The 16,207-nt window shown below is 41.2% G+C and overlaps 1 protein-coding gene across 1 annotated transcript in view; it reads right to left on the bottom strand.

The window, feature by feature from the left end:
* The window catches only part of CFTR (CF transmembrane conductance regulator), an 88,341-nt gene that overhangs the window by 7,483 nt on the left and 64,651 nt on the right, over positions 1 to 16,207 (bottom strand). Inside the window, exons 22-23 of the mRNA XM_065833028.2 lie at positions 9,450 to 9,692; positions 6,172 to 6,327 (exon numbers count right to left, since the gene is read on the bottom strand). Of these exons, the coding sequence (XP_065689100.1) occupies positions 6,172 to 6,327; positions 9,450 to 9,692 (399 nt within the window). The remainder of the gene's footprint in view (positions 1 to 6,171; positions 6,328 to 9,449; positions 9,693 to 16,207) is intronic.

Here is a 16,207-nt window from a genome sequence, read left to right as displayed (position 1 = left end):
CCTATCTCAAAAGAGGGTATTTTCTCTCAGTGTCACTGAGATGTGACACAGCATGATCCTGACTGCAGCAGCACCAACCGCTTGCTGGTGTCCAAGGCTTCCCTGACTGTGTGGGCTCCTGCTCTTTCCTCCCGTTACAACAGACGAGGGGATGCACGTTTCTTGGCACTGGAAGCACATCCGTCTTGCACTGAAGTTTACAACTCAGTTCTGCTTTTCCCATCAGTTTAGGCAAGTGAACATCCCGAGGTTTTTTACCTCTAAAAGGAATGACTCAGACAAAATTAAATATTTGTTTAATCTCTTTTTACATGGGGTGGGTGCGTCAGATTCTGGTGGAAATGAGGTTCTTCAGGGGACACTGAGGTTGCACAACATTTTTTGCAAGATAAAGGCAAAGTGTTGCTTTCTGTGCTGCGAGGTACACCTGCTGCTTGTAGCAGGGAGAACTGGCTCTCAAAGAATGTAAGTGCTTTGTTGAGAAATATTACCATTTGCATACTCTTTCCTTGTACATACAGAACAAATAACAAGAGGAAAGACTTAAGACAATCATTTTCTTCTTTTTTGTCTTCCTAAAGAAAGTACTTATTTAGAGAACGTGTTGAAAAGCCAGCAATTCACAGCCACATAATTTCTTGGAGACTTCTTAATCAAATGCTACCAAAAGCAGTGAAGGACCAGCTGTTCCAGAGACAATGGCTGAGAGAATATACTTAACAGGTACTTTCCCAGAGACTGGCCATTCTACCACAATTTCCATTTGACCTAATGTGGGAACTTGGCATTCTTTCATCAGGTTTCAAAGTGCTTTTATACGCACATTTATATTAATCATTTAAATATGATTAATTGAAAGTTTAAACATGGTAGAGGAAAATAAATTACATTAATTAATTTGCTTCACTAGGATATGCAAGCCATCGCCGATAACTTATTTGGTGTAGGAGAGAAGGAAGTACCTGCAGTCAGTGGGGCAGATTTCAGTGGGATGATGCGACACAGCTAAAAGTCATTGAAGTACTTTTGGTAGAGACTAGGGGGAAGGAGTAGATGCTTTCCTTCATAATCGTTATTGTTAATAACAATGAATGCTCCAGTGAAGTCAAGCGCAGCCCTTTTCCCATGCCCTGCACTGGGTAGGTGACAGGAGCGGGGGAACATATTTGCAGCAGGATTAGATTCTTCCAAGCAGTGGGTGCGGTGGAAATAATAACGTGTCAGAAGTGGGTTTGTTCACACTTTGAGCACCATACCTTTAACTAATGGAATTGGTATTTTCATTTCTCAGTGGTAAAGAATAGTTAACCAAACAAACCAGTTTTAAAGAAGATAGGGCTGAATAACATTCTTGCTGAAGGGCAGCAAGTAGAGAAATAAAGGGAACTACTTTCTTCAGAAACTGCTGTTATTCCTAATAACTCTGCTTTCAAGAAGTAGGGCACTAAAAGCAAGCTATTCCCAAAAGTACCTTTTTTTTTTTTTTTTTAACCCCACAAGGTAAATATTTCATTGTCCTGAATTCTGGTACTTCTCCCTCCATTTCAACACCTCTTTCCTCCCAGCTCATTAGAAACCACATAGGGTTCACTTGAGTAAATACAGTGTGAGTCACATGGGCAGTTTAGAGCTCACTTAAGAAGCAGAAAAAAAAAATCAAAACAAAACAAAAGTTCTTAAAAGCTAGAAGTCTAAAGTGGAAAAAAAAAACAACAAAGTTAATCTTATGGACCTATGTGTTTTTTATATAATATGGAAGAACTGCAAATAAGAAGAGCATTGGACGTGGGAATGGATGGCTAGGGAGACTGGCAGCAAATCTGGAACTGTCTCCTTCTTGGTCACTTGTTCAAATTCACCCAGGATGATAATGGGTTTGACCATACAACAAATAATTTATCAGACCAGACATCCACCCACAAGCAAAACATTCTGGACTCTAAATACGGTCACCCCAAATATTGTCAATCTCCACCTCTGGGGAGCATTAACCCCCCTCAGCAGCAAGAGCCTCTGGGTACTGGTTATGGTGTGGGATGCAGCCAGCCTGTGGTAATAAGCTTCCTAAGTGATTTAAGTGTTATGTGGAGAACCAAGACCCTGGAGTACCTGAGCAAACGCATTCAGAGGAGTAAAGGATCAGCTGACAAAAGGCTGCCAAAGAGTGAAAGTATCCTGAGAGTATCCTGGCTGACAGTAGCTGCTGTTGCAATGAAAGACAAGTCGTGTGCAGGTCCTCAGCCAGACCCATGGACCCTCCATCCCATATGCCCTGGGGCTGGAGAACCAGGGCAACATCAGCTGGAAGCAGACACCAGCTCCATGTACAGAGAAGTCAGAGCAACAACAATATGACCTCCTCTGTTTTGGATATATTACGGCAACAATATCAAGATGAAAGAAAACCAAATTGCTGTGTGAATGCTACAATATTAGGTGCAGAGTTAGAGGTTTTGTTTTCATAAGTGTCCTTTAGGGACTTTACGTTGACATTAAAATATTTACAGACAGGAATAAGAGCATGGGAGAAATGAAGACCTTCTGCAAGTTTTGGGACCAGTTCTGTAATGTTCTCCCCTGAAGATGCTACAACCTCTGCCTCCCATAAATCTTACTGATAAACGCAAGTGCTGTGCTCCTGGCAACACTGAATCCACAATGCAGAAAACAACTGATATACTGCCTGAAATGAACATGTGGGGTTGTTAATCAATGTCCCCACGTGCTCCCTGCATGAGTCTGGTGCAGAAGCTCCCTGGCATGGTGATGCTGACTCATCTCGATGCCCTGCAGGAACCCGGTCTCTGCAGGACCCTCTGTGGGACCAGCTCTGGGAAGTGGGGCTGCCCAGGAGGCTGCAGTGTGCAGAAGTGCCCTGGCACGCTGCCAAACAGCCACCCCCATGACCTCCAACAGTGAACAGCCCTGAGAGGTATGAGAGCAGATGAAACAGCGCTGGAGACTGACAGGCAGAGAGACAGACAGATATAGTGAACAAAGTGAACAAAGGCTACTGAAAAATTGGACCTACAAAGACAAAAGTTGTGAAATTCCACTTCTTAAACAAAATGAAGGAGCAAACGCGATTTATTTTTTTTTTTTTGTCAACTGCCAGTTCCACAAACTGTAGTGATCTCATTCTCCATGCTAAGCTTGATTTTAACTCCATAAGAAGTATTTACACGTAGGGAAACAGTGTGAGATCTGCCAGGATGCAGACATCAGAAAACACCAGAAATCATCCCCTTTCTTTGAGCTAGCAGCACCTCATGGGTCTCAGGTTTCTCCTCATTTATTTTAACGGAAAATCGACTGCATGTCTCCTGTTCTCCATTCAAAGCCAAATTTCTGAAGGGATTTTCTCAATTTGATTCCATTAAATACTTCAAGATGCAATCTGCACAAGGACCGGTATGCAAAAGAGCTTCAGTGTGTTGAAATCAGATACAGCCAGATGCCCTCACCTTGGAAATGTAGTGGGGAAACTCTTGCAGAAGAAGTATCAGAAAGGACTGCCCAGAAGGAAGGGATGATGGGCTCTGATTGTACTTTAAACAACCTGTTATCGCTGGAGCAATTGCTTTGCATGAGAATGACAAACATCCTGTAAAAGCAGCACTGTGGTCAGGCTGTGCTTCAGCAGCATCAGTGTGTGAGGAGCTACAGGAAGGAACTTCCTTTTGGGTGCTCCAGGAAACATGTTTTATATGATTTACCCCTTCACACCACTGAAAGCTAGATTTGAGATACAGAAAGAACCAGGTTTTTGCTTTTGCTCCATCTCAGTGTGATCCTTGACTACTCTGCAGGCCATTCCAGCATCACCTGCATGGAGCAGACAGCAGTGTGTTAGGATGCTGTGTGTGCTGTGCAGCCGCACATCAATGAGGTTCCCACAGAGGCAAAGAACTTATTTTCTTCTAAATTGGGAAATTTAGGGACAAGGAAGAGAAGGAGAGTGTTGGAAAGTTTTTACGAGATAGCATGCCTCAGGTACAGCTCCTTTCTCCTTGTGTTAGCAAAGCCTCTCCTAGAGATGGCAAATATCCAGGTGTTGCTGTAGGCCAGCCTCCCAGGAAAGGAAACGCAACTTTTTTTTCCCCCCATTCTGAAGCCATAGGTGAACAGCAAAGAACAAAAGGCTCCCTTTGTTCTGTTGGGAAAGGCAGGGTGGTATATGCAATTTCTCTTCCCTGCTGGGAAAGTGCTGGTGAAAACTTCATTTTGTTCTGAATGTGGGAACTTTTGAGGCATAATGTGCAGTTCTTTGGAAGTCTTTGGGACAGGAGCTGTGAGCTGAGGCATGCAAACAGGTTGGCAACTCTTGTGACCTTCCAGAGAATAGAGGGCTGGGATTTTTTGGCATTGATCCTTGTATCAGGGACTTCCAAACTGAACCAAATGTGTAATTTTAACAATGCACCTCACTAGCAGAAGGGCAAGTTACACTGCTTATGTAGAAAATGCCTCTCATATTTTGTTGATGGCTGCAGAGCGATGTTTTCTGTACCATTAGTGACTCTGTAGTGAGTACTCAACTATAAAACAAGGGATAACAAGGTTACATGTTACCAAGCATTCAGTTTTCTCCTCTGTCCACACGTTCCCAGGGACAGCTGGAGATGGAAAGCAGAAACCCTGCGGGGCAACCAGATCCCAAAGGAAGAAAGGCCTGGAGGCAACAGGATGACTACGGGAGAGAGTGTGAAGCCCCTTCCAATACAGAAAGTTATACTTGGCTGTATAGGAAAATTTTGCAATGGAGGCACAACTTATACTGGTGAAAGCATCCTTCATCCTATACAGCCATCATTGAGAGGACAACTGTATAAAGTACCTGCCCTCCAAATTAAATAGATGCAGCTGTATTTGCAGTTCTCAGCACAGCTGCCTTTTTTTCATAATTGCAAGCAACTATCATGCTGCAAAACTGAACCAGCAATAACAAAGAAATAAAGTTTAGAGGAACAGAGAGATGTGAAAATGTTGAAGAGAGGGCAGAAAGGGTGATGACAGGTCCGCTATGAAACAGCAGCTTGCCAAGCAAGCCTCAGCTCAGCAGGCAGTGTGTGACCAAGCTGGCTCTTGGAAGAGCTCAGGCAAGAAACTAATCCAACCAGTGGACTTGCTACCACTCTCTCTTGGTTCAGTTTCGTTGAGGGTGCAACTTCGCAGTGAAGAAAAGGTATGTTCTGGCAAGGTCAAAGTGCTAAAAAATTGCTGCTTTTGAGGAAATTTCCGAGTATGATTGTAGAAATGCACAGAGGAGAGAGTTGTGCCTTCTCTGCATGTCTACTTGAAATAAATGCCACTCAGGCTACTGTGGGATAGCACCTTTGAAAGGGAAGCTATCACAACTCAAAATTGATCATGAAGTAGAAAAATTAAATTTTGAGTCCCTCTTGTATTTGCTCCTCCTTAGACTATTTTTCTTGTTCCAGTTATTTGAGAGTATTATGGTGTTTAAACTCATGTGAGGAGCTGCTTCCTTTTTCACCTCTAAAATGGTATTACTTCCCATATGCTGGGGCTGCTGCAAGCATAAATAACATGAACTAGTGCCCCCTTATACATGCAGCATGGCATAGTGATGAGAGGTGACAGCTAAAAAAGTGATGCGTCTAACTTGGGGATCAGCTAGTGGTCTAGTAAAATATAACAAAGGCAATAATTCTGCTAATGGCCTGTCAGGAAAACAGGTGATCTATAGTATCCACATGTTAACCATAATCTGTGATGTAGGGCTTTAGAAAATCGTAGCTGAGAACGCAATTGATTGTATTTTTTTCTTCAAGTGCCGCTATCTTATTTTGAGTCAACATGCAAACTGTTTAAGAGGTGCAGGGATAAGCAAGCTACAAATACTGATGTTTGAGTGTGCTGTACCTTCCCATTTCTGAAAGAATTCTTGTGAGCGGCATAGACGCCTTCAAAAAGTAAAGCTTGCTGTGAATCATTGCATCCATCCATCCATCCATCCATCCATCCATCCATCCGTCCATCCGTCCGTCCGTCCATCCATCCACCTCACTTCTCTTTTCACAAAATCTTTGTGTTTTGTTTCTGTTTCTCAGCATAAAACAACTAACTTCCAGCTTGAGGGTAACTATGGGCATATGGATACAGAACCAATGAAAATAAAGATAATCAAATACATAATAATCTCATTACCTGAGGAATCACTCCAAATGCCTTTCTCCATTGTTGCACGCTGACTGTGTTCCAGGAGACTCCATCAATCTGGATATCCCCTTCTGTATTCAGCAGTCTTAAAAATGCAAAAAGTAAAGTGCTTTTTCCTGAACCAGTTCTTCCTAAAAGGCCCACCTGCAATGCAAATCACAAAAGCAAACACTTAATACTGCTCACATATTAAGAACAGTCCAAAGCAGAAACACCTGAAGATCTCAGCAGTGAAGAACAATCCAAACGGATCTCAACAGGATAGTAAATGTCATTCATTTGGGAGTGATAAAAGCCTACAGCAAGAGCTGAATGAAACACTGGGCCAGACTCTTATTTATTTTGAAAAATCTGTTAGTCTACCCTTAGCTGAGGAACATAAATTTGCTTCTATATTGTGTACTGATTAATCCTGGTCTTTGTGTGTTTCCCCTTTCTTTTGCTAGAAGCCCTCTCCAGTAAAATCCCATCCAGCAGTCAAAAACCAAACAGGGAGTGCACTTGAATCACACTGCTAAGCTACTCCTTTTCCATATAATTGAAAAAAGAGGGCCTAACTCTGATCAAACCATGAATTTGTAGTGGGGTAGCTTGAGCCCAAGACAGTGGTCACAGCACTCACCATGTCATTGCCCACACCCAAGCAGCAATGCAAGTCCTCAACCTGCCCAGCTGGTGCTGCCTTTCCTTAATGCTTGGGTGGGAAAAAACATAATACATGTTTGGGTTTTCTTTTTTTAATGTTGTGTTTCCCTTGTGGGATTGCACTGACCTATTGCTGACATGAGCAGTATCTGCAGTAACCACCAGCAAATGCTCAAATACTGCCTTTTCCAGCAGTTGGGTTTTATACTGCTCACAATGTTCTGTCTGAGCATGGGCTGCTTTTGCAGGGTGACAATATACATGTGAGGGTGAAGAAGGGGACTCTTCCTGCTGCCTGGCATCCTTTCTGTAACAGTGCCTCAGGCCTCCGAACCAGATGAGCAGTCTGTGCTGTGTTGCACCAACCCAATCTATTCATTGGGTAGATTTCTATTCCAATTGACAAAAAAAGCATGAGGGAAGACCCAGGGAACTGCAGACCTTTAGTCTAACCTCAGCTCCTGGAAAAACTATGGAGAAGATTCTACTGTGTACTGCTGAAAGGTGTTTAAAGAATAATGCAATCATCAGGCATACTTAGCATGGGTTCACGAAGGCAAAGTCCTGTTTACCTAATATGATATCCTTCCGTGACAAGGTCAAACACCTTATGGATGAAGGGGAGGTGGTGGATGTAGTTTTTTTCGGATTTTAGTAAAGCTTTTGATACTGTCCCTCAGAGCATCCTTCTGGACAAGCTGCCCACTTTGGGATGAGCAAGTTCACAGTGCCGCCAGGTGAAGAACTGGCTGAGGGGCAGGGCTCAAAGGGTTGTAGTGAATTGGGCTACATCTGGCTGGCAGCCTCATCACCCTCTCCAGCTTCCTGAGGAGGGTGGTGGAAAGGGAGGTGCCGATCTCATCTCCCTGGTATCCTGTGACAGGATGTGTGGGAATGGTTCAAAGCTACATCAGGGCAGGTTTAGACTGGATGCTAGGAAGCATTTCTTCACCACGAGGGTGGTCAAACACTGGAACAGACTTCCTAGAGAGGTGGTCGATGCCTCAAGCCTGTCAGTATTTAAGAGGCATTTGGACAATGCCGTTTATTAATAGCTTGGTCAGCCCTGAAGCGGTCAGGGAGTTGGACTAGATGATCATTTTAGGCCCCTTCCAACTGAAGCATTGTATTGTATTGTATTGTATTGTATTGTATTGTATTGTATTGTATTGTATTCTATTCTATTCTATTCTATTCTATTCTATTCTATTCTATTCTATTCTATTCTATTCTATTCTATTCCATTCCACCTCCTCAGCAGAGGAGAGCTCTCCTCTCTCCTGCTTGTGTTACATGCGCTTCCCTACAGGTCAGAGACAAATCCTTTCCAGTTTAAGGAGCACACTACAATTCCAAAAATGCTACCTTTGGGTCCTGGGTTCATCACCAAAATTGGATCAAGTTCCTAAATAATAACCATTGAAAAAAAGACCCTTATTTAAATTGCTCTGCTCCCTCTCTGTACAGTACAAAAGTATCTTTCATTTTCCATACTCCATTGCTTCAAAGGATTTTCCAGGAAGTAAATCCACCAGACTGCGGCAGCACTCGCACCTCCACGCTCCAGGAATCACAAGCGCTTCTCTTCCAAAGGCAGAGCGGTTTGGGAACAGTGCTACAGGAAATCAGACTCCTGGTTTCAAAATTTTGCTGCCCTCAAACTTAGTAGATGAAACATTCAGTTGATGTAAACCAAGACAGATCTACCAAGCCTGTCAGAGATTGGTGCTATCCAAACTAGGAGTGAAGAGCTGCCTCATGGCATGGAGCTGTCACTGAACCTGCTTTCTCATCTATGTGGGAGAGTTAAAATCTCCTCTTCATCAACATGGCTCCAGCTCAGGAAATCACACAAGCCGTTCTTCCCACCCCACCAAGGACAGTCCTTCAGCATGAACTTAAAGCAAAGTGTTAAACATCTGCCTAATTGCTGTCCTGAAACTAAAGTTCTTTCTCGGATGTAACCCCAAACATGCATGAAGATTAATTAGAGGTTTGACAATCTTCTAAAGAATAGAGCAGGTTATGGTTTGTTATTTAATAATTTGGGGTGGCGTAGAGCCCTCATCGAACAGGTGAGATGGCACCTCCACCCTCCGTCTGCCAGCGCCAGCCGTGCGTTACCCTTGGCACAGCGGCCGGTATTCTTTCATGCCCCGCTCCACATGGGTCGGGCTGCCCCAGCACCTGTGCACACCAGCAAGCTTCCCTCTCCCAGGAGGAGAAGGCAGACAACTTCAGGCACAGGAATACAGCTTGAGGATTTCCCGATTTTATTGGTATATTCTGCTTCCCATGGTCAGCAAACATCCCCACTGTGCATCACTGTGAAAAGAGGTGTAAATAGCCTTAAGATTTCTAGGATAACTGGAGCAGATTTTCCTTGCCTTTTTTTGTTGTTGTTCTTGTTTGTAGCCAATAATCCTACAGATGACCTCTTTTTATAAAGAGACACAAGATATTTCTGTTCTTCAGGTAATCTAGATGATTCTTTTGTTTGGTGACAATTTCATTTAAAAACCTTACTGAACTCAACCTACTCTTTAGTCAATTAATAGATTTATAATGACACTTCTATAGTTAACAGAAGTCAGATCAAACACAACAAAACATCGTCTCACCCTCTGCCCTGAACTTATTGAAAAAGAAATGTTTTCCAACACAGCAGCTCCTCCTTCACTGTATTTGGCCGTAAGGTCCTTCACAGTCATTTGGCCTCCGGATGGCCAGTTCTTCTCTTCCTTTGCATACTTGTTTTCAATTACAAGGGCATCTGAAGGCTGGTTATTCTTCCGTGGCTTCACATTTTTCATCTCTTCTGTAGGCATGTCAATGAATTTAAATATTCGTCCAACAGACCGCATCTAGGAATCAAACAAACAGTATTCTAAATGTAATGAACACTTAACTGTCAAAACAAATGAAATCAAATTACTCCTAATTCCTAGCCAGAACACTGAGTCTCTTTTCTGTGTAAGTTATACCATGATATAATTTTCAAAGGTAGGATACTTCTTGTATAGAGCTCTGGATTCTCTTGCTCTTGTCCTACTGACATTGATCCAACACGTGATTCCACTTGCTTCCTTTTTAAATGGACACAACAGCTCTTTCTACCTTCAAAAATGTGTTTTGAAAACTGCAGATGACTTGTATTTGTGGAAACAAAGTATGACCATGAAAGCAATCCTGGAGTCTTCAACTCCGTCCTCCTGTAGGGGGTTGCCCAACCCAAAAACTGAAGTTCCTTGAATAATGATTGATCTCCAAAGATCAGCAGACTGTTTGGAATTTGAAAGATGTAAAGTAGTAGCATCAAGTTAAAAGGGTCAATCATCAAACATTAACATCTGAGTATTTATGAGAAATTATCTATAGTTTTTAACCAAAAAAAAATATGAGTAAGTTCCATGATAATTAATCATAGTAATTATATATATTAGGTGAAATAATCAAGCCCTGTAGTTCACGAACTTCAGACAGAAGTTGCTAGTAGCAGTCTCGGTGAATTTTCAAAGGAGCATAGAGCTAGAAGGGATCCTCTTGGTCTTTTTTTTTTTAAGTAGATCAAAGATCAATTAATAAGTAGTTAATTCAACTCCTTCACTAGACCTCCCTGCTCAGGTGATCACAAAACATATTTTTAAGTCCATGGACCAGTTTGTTATTGTAAATTAATTAACTTTAAATTCTAAACAGTTCTTTTTCCTAGCTGCTTTCTCCATTAATTTATGGAGGTCTATCTTAGATCCTTTGTTCTCCAGGACTAAAGAAAATCCAGGTTTAAGCCTCTTTCTTAACATATGTTCTCCTTCTCCAAACATCCCAGTTCAAATTAATCTTTCCTGTCTGACCAGAAGGTACATCATTTTGGATGGTGTTTCACAAGGACATTGTACAAAGGCATCGATACTTTCCTACCTATATTAGGTATATCTCGATTAACACATCCTAGGATCATATGCCCTTTCTTCACAGTCGTATCTTATAGCCACCCCCTGATCAAGCAGTGGTCAGCCAAGCTTTCCTCCACCTTAGGCATTTCTAACCAAAGAGTTACTTATTTACATTTTATTCTTAGCAGTCCCTAAATTCAAGCCTCCACTTTGGCTACTGCAATCGATTTTGTATCAGCCATTTGAGGTCACCTAATACCATTCAGCTCCCAGCATCCTTCATGCTAACATTGCCTTTCAGCTTTGTGCCTTTGGTAGACTTCTTCAACACAATTTTTTACTTTGTTGAGAGCATTAAAAAAAGATTAAAACAAGCTCAGTCACAAATCTAATCTTTTTTGAGTAGCCTCCCTGCAGCTTAATACTTACAGCTTAATGACATTTGCTTTCTGTCCAACCCATTAACTAGTTTACAGTTTTTGTAATAATCCTGATCTCCTTCATTTACATAATTTCTGAAACAGAGCCACAGCCTGTGCCTTTCTGAAGACAAAGGAGATCTCTTACATTATTTTTGTCTGGGAAATAAATCATCAAACACAGGCTGGTCTGACGCAACCCTAATGTCAGCAAACCTGAGTGAATTCACTCTGTAAGCAACTGTGCCTTTGATTACTTCTTCCAATTAGTTTCTAGTCTCCTGCCGGTAGACTGTTTAACAAACTGATGGTGGCATCAATGACTTCTCATCTGCCTTTCTTAACCAAAAGTGACAGTAGTTATTCTATCATCTGTCACCACCATTGCCAACCGGGTGGATTAATTTGAAGTGGCCATGACCAGATCTCCAGTCTCTCAGGCTTCCTGAACCTCAGGATGGAACGTCATGTTCCCTGGTCTGCACGCTTGGGACGGCATTGTTCCAGCCCAGTTTCACATGTTTCACTGAAATGCCCAGCTGCAGAGCCCAAACACATTTAGTTGAAGACTCTGATTTTAGATGGACTGAGTCATGGGTGATATGTATGTCCCTCCATGGACTGTACAGGAAACTTAGGGAGATGAGGATTCTAACTTAGGAGCTTCAGTTATGTGCCAACAGCTAGGCTGGTTTTTGCATATAATTTCCACCTCAGATATTTTAAATTGCATTTCTACCTTCTGCTTCCCTTTCAACTCCCCAGATTAAACACTGTCCTCTTACTGAAACTTAGACGCAGCATTCATCCAGAATTCAGGCCATTTGCAAGTCTAACTCTAATTTTGTCAAGCCTCCTTTCTCTATCTGCTTCTTGACCTCCAATTTAATCCATTCTGTGGAGGCTGTAATTTCTCATACACTTTCAGAGAATGTTGTTCATCTTGGTAGTCCTAGAGCTTCCAAAATGTCCTACTGTTTTTTCCTTGCTATGCAGGAAGAAAATTTCAGCCCATCAATTGAATAAAATGTGACCTTAGTCTACATTCAGATCCCTAAGCACCTTAGTCCAACTAACTTAATTAACTAGATTACTCATCATACCAGAATTTGACCTTTGTAAACAATAAGAGTAAACTACAACATAGTGTAAATTCTTATTGGTCAGAAATTATTGACCAAAATAAATGAATAAACAGATACTTTCATCGCTACTGTATTCAGGAGTATCTGGGCCTTATTACTAGCATTTGCTCTTTAATCTGTATTCCCAGTAATATTTATCTCTTTTGTAGCGTTATGGAAAACCCTTTGTACATAGTATCATAGAATATAATAATAGAATTGTTTTCATTGGAAAAGATCTTTAAGATCATCGAGTCCAACCATTAACCTAGCACTGCCAAGTCCACCTCTAAACCATGTCCCAAGAACCTCATCTACATGTCTCCTAAGCCCCTCCGGGGATGGTGACTCCACCACTTCCCTGGGCAGCCTGTTCCAATGCCTGACAACCCTTCCCGTGAAGAAATTTTTCCTTATATCGAATCTAAACCTCCCCTGGTGCAACTTGGGGTCATTTCCTCTTATCCTGTTACCTGGGAAAAGAGACCAACACCCTTCACACCACAGCCTCCTTTCCGGTAGTTGCAGACAGCGATAATGTCTCCTCTCAGCCTCCTTTTCTCCAGGCTAAACAGACGCAGTTCCTTCAGCCGTTTCTCACCAGACCTGTTCTCCAGACCCTTCATCAGCTTTGCTGCCCTTCTCTGGACTCTCTCCAGTACCTCAATGTCTTTCTTTGACCTTGTTAAACTGCTTTTGTAATTCCTTCTGCAAAGTGATTCTTCTTGATATATTACCACGCTTTCCTCCTTTTCAATCCAGATTAAAAGTGTTATGTGGATTTTCCATGTGGAAGAAAATATATATATATTCAAGGAAATACTGGGGTAATTGCTTATGTCTTAGTATCTCAAAACACAACTGTGACAGAAGTTTTGAAAAGTGTGCTAATCCCCAGGTCTATCAACTATAATTTCCATTTCAATTTCTCTGTAAGATGGAAAGACATGGTCATCATCATGTTGATATATGAATGCTATATCATTTTGGCGATACAAACAGGAAGACTTTGGATCAGACTGACAATTTTCTTCCTGTCTGTCTTTAGTATATTCCCACAATGAGCAACATGTATTTATTTAAATCAGTGTTCGATGGTACATCTGCTTTCAGAAATCTTAGCTTTTTAGAAATATAATTGTTTAAGAAATTAAGGTCTTTCTCAGCTTTGTCAAGAGCTGTGAACTTTTGTACAGGCAGCGATTCCCTCTAATTGCCCAAGAGTTCCCACCATTATACGCTAGCGAAAATCTGCTATGAAGTCCTCTGGACAAAGAGCCTTCCCTTACAATAGAAAATTTCATACCTATCTCAGCTCCCCTGACAGATTTATCAGTCACATCACATATGCAGATATTTTAGACAGCTTAATACTTTAAATCAATTCAGAAGGATGCTTTCCTGGTTCTGTAATTTGCATTACGATTTACATCTAGGCAGAATGTAGCATAAGTGTCAATAACATTTTACAAAGAAATTCATTCTTCCTTTCACAGGCAGAAATCTTCTGTCATTCATAATGACAGGTATAGTGTAGGTGACAGCAAGTTTCTCATCCATTATTTCCATCAGCAACGTGCCTGCTATATTCACATTCTCTAATTAATGCTTTAGAATCAAGCAGTATATTTACTACTTTTATCTAAAAATGTCTCGAGCATAATACACTATTTTTAGCTTTGCCTAATTGTATTTTACTGAGATTTTAATAACATTGCAAAATCTTTAATTTACTTTCTCATTAATATCACTTAAACTCTTCTTAATGTTGGAGGAGAACTCATAATACCATTATATAATGTGTATATCCATTAAGTGGAAGATATAATTCTTTTACAAGTAACCTAATACAATTAATTTCATCAGGCCCTATGTCCTCTTCTGCTAGAACGAGAGCGGCTACCCTCTCCAGACCAGACACGCACAGTATTCAATGACCATGTCGCAAGCACCTCCTCAAAACCACGCTGTCTGGAAAGCACAGTGTGTAGCTCAGAGGTTGGTCCAATGGCTCATGTTGTAAAAAGCCCCTGTGCATTAAAGTCACTGCAAAAACTGGGTCAACGCAGGTGGACCATACAGTTTCACTGAGGTTTCGCATCTTCTGCTGTTACATTTTGGGTGCACTTACAGGACATATACTCTTCTTCCAAACCACAAAAATGAAATATTTAGTCTGTGTCAAACTTGTACTCATTTTTTTTGCTCTTTCTCACACTGCTTTGCAGGCAGAAAAGGAAATGTTCTAGCAGGTTTTTCTTGATTCTGTTCCCTTGCAGATGACCAACACCTCACTCTGAGAATCATCATTCTGATGCAGATTTTAGTCAAGTATTTAGTCTATTTAAACTTTGAAAATTAACAGTGTTCTCAGATTTCTGCTGACAATAGTAAAAACAGTATTAAGATCATGTCCTTGTTAATAAAAAATACCAGTTGAACAGGTGAAATAGAATGGGAAAATAAAAGAATGAAAACCAGCTCCAAAAGCACCATTATTTTTCACAGTCCTAATTTTTTCTTTGGTCCTCTTCTGTACCACATATTATTTTAATTCTTCAGCATCCCTGATATAAAGGGTGGGGCACTGTGAGGTTTTCTAAGTGTGGTTTTAATATCTCTTTGGGGGATTCTTTTTATATCTCCTTATATAAGTAATCTTGGTAACAGTAAAAGCATGGCATTTTCTCTTTCCCTGACAAAAAGAACTGTCCTTCTCAGTTATAGCGCTGCTACTGCAGGATATATATCAGTGCAGGAAGAGTTTATAAAGCAGTAGATCAGTCCACTGGGACTAGCCAATGCTTATCTGTGGAAGCAGCACTTACTGGAAAACTTATTTTCTATTTCCTTATGAAGGAAAAAAAGTCTAAAATACTACAAGACTGCCTGGAGGGACAAGAAAAAGACCAGAAACCAGCAAAGGGATATTAGCAAAAATGATCAAAGTGAAAAGATAAATCTAGCCTAACTTGTAGCTTTAAATGAAACAATGGATAGCTGTCAGAATGACCACGTATGTTTTAAAAACAAAACAAAACCAAAACACCAAGGCAGATAAAGTGTCAGGGCTGTAGAGAACAAAATGCCGAAATGATTATGGGGTACTAAAAGACAATGGGGATTTTTCAGTTAAAGCCAAACCAGTTCAACAGAAATTGCTTCAAAGAGAAAATCTGTGTATGTAAAAAAAAATCCAAGCTACAACTCTGATTTCTTCAATAGGCATGCCAGTGTCACAGAAAGCTCGAGAAGGAGATTGTGTGGAATAAAGTCCAATTTGCCACCTGCCCATCTGTTTGGCCAGTATTTCCTCTGGTACATTTTTTCCTTCTTCACGTGATCCCGATTCCTGTTCTGCCTTCCTGTCACTTTGCATGTATTTATTCCACCAGTGCCCTGTACCTTGCATATCTTGTACAACAGCTCAGCACAAGCTTAATATTATGTACTGATTGCAGCAGCTACGCCCTCAGACATGGGCTTCAACCACTTGCAGAAAACTCCAGCTTACATGACAACCAAAGATTACCGCCTACAAATGCGCTATATGTTCACACATGCTTGTGTGCAGGTTTGCAAGCACAGATGTCACAGCTGCTCAAGGAAGGGCAAAAGTGATTTCACCTAGAGCAGTGCATGCAGATCTGTAGCTGCAGACACATGGAGATGTGTCAGTTCTAGCCAATCCAGTCCTATGGGGAACTTCAAAATACCCCTTGCGATAAAAACAGAATATAACCAAATAGAGTATAAATCAGGCACACATGCAAGCCTTTGCAGCACATCGGTAACCAAATAATTGTGAAAGTCTTTAAAGAGGGAAGTGCTAAAGCGCAGAGAAAACAAAGAGTGGGAAATAATAGAGCTGCATCGCCCAGTGAAGCGATTTTGTTATCTTAAAATCATGAAACTGTTCTTATTTGCTTCTGCACAGAAG

The sequence above is a fragment of the Patagioenas fasciata genome, chromosome 1 (assembly GCF_037038585.1).
Source record: "Patagioenas fasciata isolate bPatFas1 chromosome 1, bPatFas1.hap1, whole genome shotgun sequence".
NCBI lineage: Eukaryota > Metazoa > Chordata > Aves > Columbiformes > Columbidae > Patagioenas > Patagioenas fasciata.
This window is presented reverse-complemented; position numbering and strand designations above follow the sequence as displayed.